The sequence below is a fragment of the Mycotypha africana genome (assembly GCF_025528875.1).
Source record: "Mycotypha africana strain NRRL 2978 chromosome Unknown BDF20scaffold_4, whole genome shotgun sequence".
In the NCBI taxonomy this organism is placed as follows: domain Eukaryota; kingdom Fungi; phylum Mucoromycota; class Mucoromycetes; order Mucorales; family Mycotyphaceae; genus Mycotypha; species Mycotypha africana.
The window spans coordinates 2111325-2122689 of record NW_026515728.1 but is presented as its reverse complement, the minus strand read 5'-3'; the positions used below and the strand labels follow the sequence as shown (position 1 = coordinate 2122689).

Below are 11365 nucleotides of genomic sequence, written 5' to 3'. Positions count from 1 at the left end.
CGTCTCCATGCATTTGGCGAACCAAAAACTCTAAAGCATACGCGCGCTTGAATCGGTACAGATAGTGGTAAACAATCTGTATATAGATAATCATTGTAAACGCTTTAGCATTTATGGCCATCGTCTGCCTCTTTCAAAGACATTTGCAAAAATAAAGCACGATAGGAGTAGGTAAGGATCGGTTTATCTTTTTATGGACTTGAACAGAGAAAGAGGAGTTACCCTATATGTCTATCTGTCTTTTACACTTTACTTTGAATAAATGACAGTATATTTAGAATGGTAAATCACATGTAGGTAAAAAAAAGGTCGCTAGCGCTCGCCATGTTGGTTTAAACAAGGTGTGCTTTAAGAAAACAGTTAGTCATCTTTCTTTTTCTTTCCATTTTTTGTGTACTCATCATGATAAAGTACCTTGCATCGGGCAGATTAATGGAGCGGTATCCTCCACTGTTACTTGATGTAGTCTATGTCTAAATCTATATTGTACACGTAACTTTTTCTTTTCACCCAAGCAAGGATCATAGAACCCGAGAATGTTATTCTATCGCCATTTCAGTAGAAAAAAAAAACAAAAAAAAAGGAATTTGTTTGTTTCAATCTACACAACCCCCACTTCTCTATATAAATTGCTTAAAGACGACGTCTATTACCTTGGAATGTCCAGCAGGAATAGTTAACCTAGACTCATTGACCAAAGTCTGTACAACAGGAGTTACATCAATCACACTTTCTATTTCATCCACATTGTCTGGATTATCATGTTTATCCAGGTCTTCTAGATGGCCGTACCACGCTTTCACAATCACCAAACCTATATTTCACCCATGCGGATAAGTCGCGGCTTTCTACTTTTTTTCAAGGTATGGTATTTTAACTGCGCATTGTGTGTTACCGTTGGTTTTTTTTTCTTCTTGATTCTTCTTCCTTTCAGCTATGTCAGACATAATCAGTTGCGCATCCAGCGCTTCTTGCTTGCGATTTTCAAGATATTCCTTGTGAACCTCTCTTAATTCTTCAATTTTTCTATGTAAAAGTGAAAGAAGAGTGGTGTGTGGCAGGTAAGAATTCACTATTTCTACTATTTCTGTACACGAGAGAGGTATCCCTTACTGTTTAATTAATCTTTGTCGACGGGGTTTTAACACAAAGTAGTCCAAGGCGAAGGCCATGGAAACGGGAACCACTGTACCGAAGAAAGCCAATTTAAGATCTAAGTCGGACGAAAGGATGATAGGTAATACAATCTTTTGACCGAGACGAGACGCCCTATGATTCGTATTTCATTTGATGTAAGATGAAAAACCGAAATGAGAACATATGAATAGAATAGGCCGCTTCTTCTTTTTTTTTTCCATTTCTCTGTATACCTTAGTTTAAGAATGACACCCGATGGCAAACCACATTCCATAGTCATACCTACTCTGGTATGTTCCGTCAGTCGATGATCGCTACCGATACTGGCCATCACACCGCCCTGAGAAGATAATGAACAAGCTATTCGCAGACGACCTTGACGTGGCAATTTGTAACTATATTCACCGGCTATGTGGGATGCTAATATACCCGTCTAATATGGGGTTCATGGTAAGACATCCATTCTGCTGTTTGTTTTCGCTATTCTCTCGTCCTTTTTTTTTTTTTTTTTTTTTTTACCTGTAATTCAGTGCTGAAATTGCCTTTTTTACCCTTTTGTCCTGCTAAACCCAGCGAGACTGAAGATTTATCCATCTTTTGCAATGCCTGATCCCTTCCCCAGCCAAGAAGGGACCATTCTCCTGTTCTATAAGTGATATAACCTGTTGTAGTGGAAAATAAACGTCGGCCAGCCGTCACGGATAGAACAGGTGGTCCATCTATCACGGAAGTGAATTGAGCACTGGAATTGATAAAGCTATCGGCCGAAATGGAATAGTAAGATTTCAACAGCACCATGCGTGGTTTCAAGATGGTGGTGGTGGCTTCTCCCCAAAGCTTTGGAGAGAATGTATGTCGAAGGGTGCCCACGAGAGAGCCATTACCCATGCCTGACCGATTCACCATGGAGCCTCCCACAATCGCTTGAGTTTGAGGGCCTAATTGTGTAGTGAACGAGTGACGCATGAACAGTTGATGGACGTTTCCCTTTTTCACTTGTTGCATCCATTGCTGTACACGATTTTTTTTCTTTGGGTGTTGTTGTTGTTGTTGGGATGGCTGAATTCCTAGGTTCCCCCACGGGCCTCCGAAGGAGGATAAGGGTGATGGCTCATAGGCATTGAATATTTGTGTGGCATTGATGGTCAACATGATTTCGTTCTTGCTTCGTACTAGATTTTCTAGATCCTGCTCTCGTTTCTGCTTTGCTAATTCTTCATATTCTTTGCGTAATTCTTCAGTTGATTTGTAGCGTGGACCAAGATCCCATGAGGCGTTTAATCCCTCTTCACCGTATGTGTCGTAGATAATTCTCAATTGTGGATTGGACAGAACTTTTCGTCATCCATACAAATACGTTAGTCCCTCACCATTCAAGTTCATCCTAAAGGCTCCCTCTTCCCCCCCCCCCTGCCAGTAGGCTTGCGGGATTTACCTTCGTAGGCTTTTTGAATGACTTGAAACCTCGACTCTGCTCTCTTTTTTTTATCTTCATCCGTATGCTAATAAAAAAAGATGGATAATACAGCTGTCAAATATCGTTACAAACGAATCGCTGATAGATCCATGACAGTTGCAAGGTTGGGATAGCTCTCTTACTTTATCTGGGTGAAAGAATCGGCATAGCTTTTTATAAGCGTCTTTGATATCGTCCTCTGTTGCCTATACCAGGAGAAGGGTTAATCTATTGTCTGCTGGCTGGCATAATGTGAGGGGTAAGCATTTACTTTTCTTGAAATGTTCAATATAGCATAGTAATCAGCAGCTGTTGGAGCTAATTCCTTTTCAAGTTGCTTCATTTGATCTTCATCTACTTCCGATGGATCGTGGTCATGGTCCACTGATGTTGTGAATTCGTAAGGATCCATAACCGATAATCAATGATTAAAATTTGGAGAAAAGAAAAGGAAAAAACAAGCGAAACGAGGCCCTGGGTTTCGACGTGGACTTACTGTGAAACACCGTTTTCCCTTTGGGGATTTCCCCTTCAAAAAGTCACTGATAAAAAATACACGGTGTCAACCCCACGTTAACAAAATCATCAGCATGACAGTTTTCTCAGGTCTTTTTTCTTTTTTTTTTTTAACTGTTTCCATGAGACGGTTTTAAGAAACCAACAAAAGACCGTATGGGTAAGGCAAAAAGCATACTGGGTAGAGTCCGATGATACAACAGAATGACAGAGGTGGGCCAATGTGTGAGCTCTTTACCCTCCTGGAACTTTTTTTATTGTTCTTCCTTGTTTAGGTTAGCTCAATGGTTTCTAATTTATTACCCATCTTTAAATAGACTTTTGTTATCAAATATTCATCTTTCACTATAGGATCCAATAGAAAGGTGGGTATACGAATAGAGGCTATGGTTTTTTCACTGAGAGCCCATGCGATACTGGTATGAAAGCGGGGAGGATCGTAAAAGACAGGTAGACGATACTTGTTCATGACTCTATCGATGGATTGCATGCATGAGTAAAGTTCGTTGTAACCTTTACCGATTTCTAGAGTGTAGAAGGCGCGTGTCTTTTCATCATTGACCAATGTGGCTGCTTGGGCAAAGGACACATGAAAGGGCGTTTGACCGCTGAATGTATCCCTCACGTCTTTTGCAAAAGAGTCCAGCTGAAACTTTTTGAGATAGACAGGCCGGCTCAGACTTATATGCTGTTCTTCTATGAGCACTACACCTTCGCTATGGAGTAGATGAGGTGATAAAGTTTTCATTTCACTGGACAAATCCACTTTGATTTGTTAAGAATGGAATACGAAGAAATAGGACGGTCTCCTTTCATCTAGCCTTACCTTTACAATAGACATAAGTAGCCCAGCTGTCAGCTATATGAGGAACGGTCCGTATTCTTCCCTTTAAATCCTTCTTTTGCGATGTCATGGAAGAAGCCGAACTCACAGTAGAAGTTGGGCTGAAGAAAGCAGGTAATTTTGGCATTTTATTTGATGTCGTTGTATCTTTACTCGCCGATGCCTTTCTTTTTCGATCGGCTGTTTCCCTTTTCGGTGCAATTTCAACTTCATCTTCAGATGATGAGGAGGTATAATCAACGAGCGAAGTCATTAGAGAAAGGGATATTCTGTGCAGGAATGAAAAAAGAAGCAAACCAAAAAAAAAAAAAAAAAAAAAAAAAAGCTGGAATTAAAACTCCTTCACATTTGCTCGTCTCTCTTTCACTTTTCTAGCTCATTAGGCTACAAAACAAAACAAAACAAAGCAAATGAAACAAAACATTGAACATCAAGGTGCAATGGACGATGAGGGTAATTCAATAGGAGAACATGCTTGAACGAAAGCTTTGGATAACTCAAAGATACATAGACGTCGATGTTACAGAAAGGGATGGTCATTCGCGGATACTTTTTGAGCACGATGAAGTAGAGCATTTCGCTCGACAGTTAGACGCAGGTAAAGTCACAGTTGTGGAGAGGGCTAATACGAGGCCTTCAGTCTTATTTTTGGTCTCTTAAAAGTAGTGCATATTCAAGATCCTATGGCCATCGTTGATAGTCAAGAAGAAGAAGAAGAAGAAGACGGCACGCATACCACAGGTTATGAATACTACCAGCAATTACCTCAAGACGATGATGGTGAGGAGAGTGGGATGTTTCAACAGTTAGCGTCTGACGAGGAGGGCGAGACTGAACACACAGAAGTAAAAGATACCCTATCAACAGCAGACAACGAAACTCTTATAAAAGCTGCCAGTCTGGAACTGGACGCAGCATCTAGAATGAATCCAGGTAATTTACTACTGTTATCCATGTTGCTGTTGAGTTTGGAATAACCTCCATCTGTTGGTGTAATGATAGAAACGTCAGATAGGATCAAGTCGATTATGACGCATATTCAATTATCTGACAATGCTATTCCAGGTAAATAAAAGGGTTATCCTAAATGTTGCAAAAAAAAAAAAAAAAAAAAAAAAAAAAAAAAAGAAAGAAAAGCAGCGAAATTGAAAAAATAGTACGCATAAAATTCTGGACTGTTTGTTTAATTATTATTTTTTTTTTAAACTGTTAAAAAAAAAAATAGAGTGGGCCAAAAAAATCCCTGAACACGCCTGGCTACCGCGCGTAAAAAATTAGTGTTTTCGCTTTTTTTTCAAATTTTTCAGTATAAGAAAAAAAAAAAAAAAAAAAAAAGGCCCTCTGAACGAATCCAATGCAAGCAATTATCAAATTTAGCAATATTGGCCGGAGACAGTGACTTATTAAGCGGCCCTTATCATGCTACATCTGCTGCGTTCATTGGTCAATAATGCAAACCGCGCACATAAAAGAAGGGAAAAAAAGAAAATCGCACACAAAAGGACACGCACACACGCACACACACACACACGCACACACACACTTATTTGCACACTGACTTGAATACTGCGTAAAAAAAAAAAAAACCAATTAACAAAAAAAAAAAATAAAATCAGTCGCTCCTCCCCCCCCCTCCCCACTAAAATTTTCTCGCTCTATCTCCTTAATAAAATAAACCCGATTTTTACGCTCTGTATTTTCTTTTTCCTCTCTTCTCTCTTTTTTCATTATACACAAGCTATTAAATAATATTACAGTAAGTGGGTCGACTGACATTCAAATTCATCTTTGCTTTGCAGAACGCGATTGTATTTTTCTGTTGCTTGACTAACAACACATACCTCTATCAGTAATGCCTAAGGAACCTACAAAGAAACGCGCTGATCCTGAGGACAAGAAGAAGAGACGTGCCAAGAAGGATCCCAATGCTCCTAAGCGTGGTCTGTCTGCGTATATGTTCTTTTCTCAAGAAAAACGTGCTGAAGTCAAGGCTGAGAACCCTGAAGCTTCATTCGGTAAAGTATTACGTTATCTATTTATCTATAGGGAAAACCTTGATGATTTGATCAAGGACAGCGGATGGCCCAGAGACCAAAAAAAAAAAAAATAAAAAATAAAATAAAAAAAAAGCTGTGACTAAACAATATTTGTATGATCTGCCTATTCTTATCCAACAGGTCAAATCGGTAAGATCCTTGGTGAAAAGTGGAAGGCCATGTCTGACGAAGAAAAGAAGGTATAAAAATACAAATAGAGATATTTGTTTGAAAGACACAATAGCTGACGTGATAATTGACTTTTATTACCTACAATAGCCCTACAATGATAAGGCTGAAGCTGATAAGAAGCGTTATGAAGCTGAAAAGAATGTAAGTAACATACATAGCGTGACAGCAGTTAGCTCCTTGATAAGCAACTTGATTGACCCGTTTTGTCTTTCTTTTATAGAAACAATAAGTTTTTTGTTCTCTGCTTCTATTTCTAAACACATCGCTGTTATATATTTGTTTCGTTCCAATATTGCACGAATAATATAATGATTGTCCTTAGTACTTACGACTCTCTTTGTTTCCCAAACACCTTTCGATATTATTCTATATATATTATATATATATATATATATATATATACATACTCTTTCATTCATATTACTTTTTTCACTTACTACCATTTTTTATGGCTCCTGCTACTCCCATTGTTCTCAAACACAAAATAAACTGGAAGAAAAAAAACTACAGAAAAAAGCTGAAACCAAATAATTATTTTAAAATTTAATTTTAAAATAATAAATCAGATTTGAAATCTCTCAATCATTTGCACCATCATCCTATTATCTAGTTATAACAAGATATCATATCATCACTGCGAACCAAACGCACGACTGTGTTCATTGGCTTCTGTAGGAGGACTGCAACAAATGTTCCTAAAGAAAACTAACAAACTACACACGTTTTACTAAAGACAATCCACATTCACACAAATAAATTCTATATTGACAATGTAAGGAATGCTTATCACGACAAGATTGCATCAAAAAGCAGATTTGGTTTTTGATAATCGTTATGAACTACGTTGACCAGCCAATATGTTTCTTTGGTATCCTTCAACAGTTTCTGGCTGGGACTGCCACGCGGATACTGAGCCTCCCATTCAGACCACAAGCCAAATGCTTCTTCCTGAAACGCGCGCATGTTAAAAAAAAAAAAAAAAAAGAAATATTTTTTACGATAAGCTTTGCTACATCTCTTTCTTTTTTTCTTTTTTTTTTTTTTTTTCTTTACCTTCCATGCTTCAAAGCTTGCTTTCTCAATCAATGTAGGCTGGATGATTTCTTTACCGGGAAAAACGCCCCAAGTCAACGCATTCTGAGCATCAGGTTCAGATACATTCGTGCAAAAATCCCCCTATCAAATATTGATCTTTGTTCATTCCGCTTCCACTACATCCTTTGACTAAGATTTTTTTTCTTTTTCTTTTTTTTTTTTTTACCTTTAAATTAATTGCGTAATAAGTGATACATTCGTCTTGCTGCAATCGTTGTAATAATTCCTTCACTTTGTCTTCTGCCACGAAAAATTCAATGAAAGCCTTTTGATACACATATCCATTTTTAGGTCCCCATCCGTAGACTGCATCCTGGCTGGGTACTCCGTTGACAGCTGGCTGTGAACTAACAGTCCAATAACCGCGCTGATTGATATCACACAACCGCTGACAGATGGCCTCACTTTCTGTGTGTAGTTTTTCTTCACACCACGGCAAAGAGTCTATTTCGCCCTTGATATATTTGACAAACAATTGAGTAATATCTTCTTCCGTCTTGGGCTGTCCCCATTTAGAGGGTGCTCGAGAAGTCTACTCACAAAACATATTACTCTTTAGTTCTCAAGTGAGATCCATTGTTTACAAATCAAGGTTTTCTTTTCAACTTACAGGAAGCGCTTTACTAGCACTGTAAGTGATTTCACCAAAAGCTTATCATTGGATGTACAAGGTGAGCTTGATTATCCCCCACATATACAATATCCTCTGCTATTCTTACCTGGAGAACGAGAATCACCGTATCTACCATTGGGATATTCATCCCATAGCTCTGCTCGAGCAGGATCATGCACAGGCACCCATGGTGCAACCTTCTCTGCTATCGACGCTTGATCCTTCTGCTTCATGATGTGTTGATGAGAAAATAAAAGTAAGAATCTCTCTCTCTCTCTCTCTTTACTGCATTCTTGCTCTTCTGGCTTGTTTCAGTACCTCGTGCCGATGCAGCTGCAACTCTTCGAGAATCAAACGCGTCGACCTCTCCAAGTTGAGCGTGGATATATGGAAATTGCAAATATTTCCCTCTTTATGAAGGCGTCGGATCATAGACACTGCTAAACGAACACCGTATTCTTTCACTTTCTGATCGTCTGTCTACCAAGAAACGACGAGCTTAGATACCACGTCGGATTCTCGAGTCATTCTACTCTGCCCTCTTACCTTGATAGCGTCCAAATCTTTCATAATACGTTCAGGGACTTTTAACTGACACAGATGTACCATTCTACGGAAACTATGATAAGTGGGAATTGGCATGATGCCTGCTACAATGGGAACTTGAATGCCTTGCTCTCGGCATTTTTCTATCCATTTCAAAAATACATCCACATCATAAAAGAGTTGAGTCATGATAAAATCAGCTCCTGCTTCCACTTTCTCCTTCAAGTAACCGAGTTCTAGCTGTTCTTCCAATTCGTCTTTGCTCACTTGACCCAGATGCCCCTCAGGATACCCTGCAACACCTATACTGAACGTATCTCCATAGTGTTGGCGAATGTACTTTACCAGATCAATGGCATGTGTAAATTCTTGTTCCTCGGCGTTCCAGTCGTATTCTTGACCGCGAGGTGGGTCGCCTCTTAAAGCCAAAATGTTACGAATACCTGCTTTTTGTGCCTGTTGTAAAGCATCGTCGATCTTTGTCTTTCCCATATTAGTGCATGTCAAATGCATCAACGTGGTTAGCCCGTAAAGATGCTGAGCGGCAGAGCAAAGCTCTAGGGTACGGTCATGTGTAGACCCTCCTGTTCCCCACGTACAGGATATAAATTGAGGGTTTAATTGAGCCATACGACCCAAACGGTCCGTAAGGTTAGCGAACCCCTATATTCCCAGAATTCCCTGTCAATTGTCATCTTTATCACGGCGTAGCTGATTTCATTTCTCATTTACCAGCTCGGTTTTTGGAGGAAAGTATTCAAAAGAGTATGCTATAGCATTCTTTTTCTGAGCCTGCTCTATCTTGTCAATGATCTTCATCTCTTAAATATTAGCCACAAAGTGGAAAGAGAAGAGACAATGTCTTTGCTGTGTTGCCCCCACATCTTAAAGGTTTCCTAGATGTGACTATTGATGATGTCTCTACTACACAGGACGGTGGTTCAATTATCAAAAGAGATGATCGAATGGAATGTGACACAGCATTGCAATTCCACATTATCCACCACGTTGCACTAAAATGAAAATAAGAGATCTTCTATCGATGCATATATGCTGAGCTTATACGCGATACCATCACTGATCCTTGATACTGCAAGGAAAAAAACGAATGGATAGAAAAAACGCTGCAACATTATCTTTTGTTTGCCATAGCATAATGAAAATGCTGCAAGAGGATCACCGGCAAAACAGTTGCCATAAATTATGCTCGTGAAATTGTTTTCTTCTTAATGATCATGGGATACTCAAAGGGAGAAGGGGGGGGGGTATGTTCAATAACAAAATATAGTACATTAAAAGGCGTCCGGTATATCTTTAGCTTCCCATTCAAACACTTCTATCATTTGATCCAAAGTTCCTATTACTAATTCATCGCTGCCATCCGCATTTACGTCACCAAGTGTGATAGCATGTGGCCAGTCTGAAGTAACAATTTGGCATATTAGCTGTGTCCATGGTGAAAAGAGAGAAAAAAAAATGCTTCAGTATCTTGTCCCTCTTCTTATAGACGAAAACTTGATATAACTGCCCCAACTTACCTCACCGTTTCTATAGCCTAACAACTGATTGGAATGCCCCACGCATAGGATGATGTCTGTTTCTTCCTCTTTAAACGAGGAAGGTCTAAATTTCAAAATTTTCGTTAAACAAAACCCTACTTTAAACCATTGGTATATCTTTCAAAATGATAAAATGTCAATTCTCGCTTGGTAAAGTAAAATGCCTCCATCTACATTTTATACCTCAAAATCAATCATAATATAGACATAGCCATCCGCTCCCGCCATGAGTACTTGCTGCGATGTTAGCTTTTTTTCTGGAGATTCGACGGTTGCTCTTCGTTTGTTTTGTTTTTCAACAAGTTTCTCATACCCTTCGGTAGTCAGAAAATTTCCAGAACACATCTTTTAAGTATAAAGTGGTATCAGTTAGTCTTCTAGATTTAGAACGTGGGGAGATATGAACTTTACAGAATGTATCACCGTAGATGTTTGGAGCGTAAGAATTCTCTCGCCATTTTGAATAAAGTGTACAAAAGGCCATCCATCACACACAAGTAAGCACGACATATCCATTCCAAAGCGATCTTTTAGTATAGTAGATAGTAAACATCGAATGGCAGGTGAGCGCCGCCCTCTCTAACAAAATGACAATAAAATAAATCATTCCATTCGTTTGACAATTGAGTAGACGTGATAAACACTGTTAGTCTTGTTTTTATTACCAAACCAAGTGTCACCAGCTTGGCTGATTCTTCTGCTATATTAATTTTCCACAATGCATCATGCTGTTGAAAACTAGTAACTGAACCTGTTATATCTCCTGCAATGATCTGATACCCACCCGCTGAAAAAGAGAAAGAAAAGTTGAGATAGATTAGTTGTTACATTCCTTTCTTCTCGGATGTATTCTTTACCCCGTCGCTACGTCTTTTTTTTTACCCAGGTCTGTGTGAATACATATATCTGTTATAGCAGAACTCAACTCTCGTTTACTTAAAATCTGCTGTCGAGAAAAAAGGGTGACAACGCCATCGCAATCCCCCACAGCAAGATCAAGGGCTCGAAAACCTGTTAGATCGTGCAACTGAATAGCTTTAATAGAGCCACCTTTGGTCTCTAACAGTCCTTCTAAAGGCTGTGCAAGTGGCAGAGAGTAGGTGTAGGGAAAGACTCTGTTAACTGACTATCATTCATTTGATGTAAAGCTGTTGTTTGCATAAACCCACTTTTGTTTGGTTCAGTATCAACACACGACCAGCTGTTGTGCCGATGAGAATGTCATTCTCTTCACTTAATTCTTCAAGGAACGGTTTTCCAACGGTCAAGCAGTTTATAGAATCCGGTATTTTGCTTGACCAAAGCTTTTTAAATGTCAACTTGGATCGTTGATCTATTGACATGCTGCCCTTAGAACCCAGCCAAGTCAAT

General features: G+C 39.1%; 6 protein-coding genes across 6 annotated transcripts; 2 read left to right on the top strand and 4 right to left on the bottom strand.

Annotated features, from left to right (window-relative positions):
* Positions 1-620: 620 nt before the first annotated feature.
* On the bottom strand, positions 621-3005 carry BDF20DRAFT_817548 (uncharacterized protein; the record flags this gene model as incomplete). Its single annotated transcript, XM_053077270.1, has 8 exons — positions 621-814; positions 896-1026; positions 1114-1269; positions 1371-1570; positions 1657-2471; positions 2573-2639; positions 2737-2799; positions 2865-3005. 8 exons carry the CDS (start codon positions 3003-3005, stop codon positions 621-623), a joined length of 1767 nt encoding a protein of 588 aa, XP_052937641.1.
* Positions 3006-3203: 198 nt separating this feature from the next.
* Positions 3204-4249, bottom strand: BDF20DRAFT_866808 (uncharacterized protein). Its single transcript, XM_053080863.1, has 2 exons — positions 3936-4249; positions 3204-3874 (listed from the first exon to the last, which is right to left on the bottom strand). Exons 1-2 carry the CDS (start codon positions 4204-4206, stop codon positions 3381-3383), a joined length of 765 nt encoding a protein of 254 aa, XP_052937640.1. The 5' UTR covers positions 4207-4249; the 3' UTR covers positions 3204-3380.
* A 29-nt stretch (positions 4250-4278) lies between these two features.
* Positions 4279-5489, top strand: BDF20DRAFT_470027 (uncharacterized protein). Its single transcript, XM_053075524.1, has 5 exons — positions 4279-4406; positions 4465-4551; positions 4632-4886; positions 4956-5018; positions 5179-5489. Exons 1-5 carry the CDS (start codon positions 4364-4366, stop codon positions 5229-5231), a joined length of 501 nt encoding a protein of 166 aa, XP_052937639.1. The 5' UTR covers positions 4279-4363; the 3' UTR covers positions 5232-5489.
* BDF20DRAFT_866793 (high mobility group box domain-containing protein) lies at positions 5457-6587 on the top strand. The gene is made up of 5 exons (XM_053080862.1): positions 5457-5709; positions 5804-5968; positions 6131-6189; positions 6269-6322; positions 6402-6587. Exons 2-5 carry the CDS (start codon positions 5806-5808, stop codon positions 6408-6410), a joined length of 285 nt encoding a protein of 94 aa, XP_052937638.1. The 5' UTR covers positions 5457-5709; positions 5804-5805; the 3' UTR covers positions 6411-6587.
* On the bottom strand, positions 6554-9721 carry BDF20DRAFT_470318 (methylenetetrahydrofolate reductase-domain-containing protein). Its single transcript, XM_053075527.1, has 8 exons — positions 9168-9721; positions 8436-9098; positions 8208-8369; positions 7996-8116; positions 7887-7927; positions 7443-7808; positions 7235-7357; positions 6554-7129 (listed from the first exon to the last, which is right to left on the bottom strand). The coding sequence occupies exons 1-8, from the start codon at positions 9252-9254 to the stop codon at positions 6968-6970; spliced, it is 1725 nt and encodes a 574-aa protein (XP_052937637.1). The 5' UTR covers positions 9255-9721; the 3' UTR covers positions 6554-6967.
* Positions 9722-9727: 6 nt separating this feature from the next.
* Positions 9728-11337, bottom strand: BDF20DRAFT_912574 (uncharacterized protein; the record flags this gene model as incomplete). The annotated part of the gene is made up of 7 exons (XM_053083971.1): positions 9728-9880; positions 9974-10111; positions 10178-10339; positions 10406-10573; positions 10660-10781; positions 10877-11072; positions 11164-11337. 7 exons carry the CDS (start codon positions 11335-11337, stop codon positions 9728-9730), a joined length of 1113 nt encoding a protein of 370 aa, XP_052937636.1.
* Between the last annotated feature and the right edge of the window lie 28 nt (positions 11338-11365).

Coding starts and splice junctions, on each gene's coding strand:
- BDF20DRAFT_866808 (XM_053080863.1), bottom strand. CDS start 4,206: ATGACTTCGCTCGTTGATTATACCTCCTCATCATCTGAAGATGAAGTT. Junction 3,875..3,935: donor TACTTATGTCTATTGTAAAG/GTAAGGCTAGAT, acceptor AACAAATCAAAG/TGGATTTGTCCAGTGAAATG.
- BDF20DRAFT_470027 (XM_053075524.1), top strand. CDS start 4,364: ATGAAACAAAACATTGAACATCAAGGTGCAATGGACGATGAGG. Junction 4,887..4,955: donor AGCATCTAGAATGAATCCAG/GTAATTTACTAC, acceptor GTGTAATGATAG/AAACGTCAGATAGGATCAAG. Junction 5,019..5,178: donor ATCTGACAATGCTATTCCAG/GTAAATAAAAGG, acceptor AAAAAAAAATAG/AGTGGGCCAAAAAAATCCCT.
- BDF20DRAFT_866793 (XM_053080862.1), top strand. CDS start 5,806: ATGCCTAAGGAACCTACAAAGAAACGCGCTGATCCTGAGGACAAGAAG. Junction 5,969..6,130: donor GAACCCTGAAGCTTCATTCG/GTAAAGTATTAC, acceptor CTTATCCAACAG/GTCAAATCGGTAAGATCCTT. Junction 6,190..6,268: donor TGTCTGACGAAGAAAAGAAG/GTATAAAAATAC, acceptor TACCTACAATAG/CCCTACAATGATAAGGCTGA.
- BDF20DRAFT_470318 (XM_053075527.1), bottom strand. CDS start 9,254: ATGAAGATCATTGACAAGATAGAGCAGGCTCAGAAAAAGAATGCTATA. Junction 7,358..7,442: donor ATTACGCAATTAATTTAAAG/GTAAAAAAAAAA, acceptor AATATTTGATAG/GGGGATTTTTGCACGAATGT. Junction 7,130..7,234: donor CAAGCTTTGAAGCATGGAAG/GTAAAGAAAAAA, acceptor CGCGCGTTTCAG/GAAGAAGCATTTGGCTTGTG.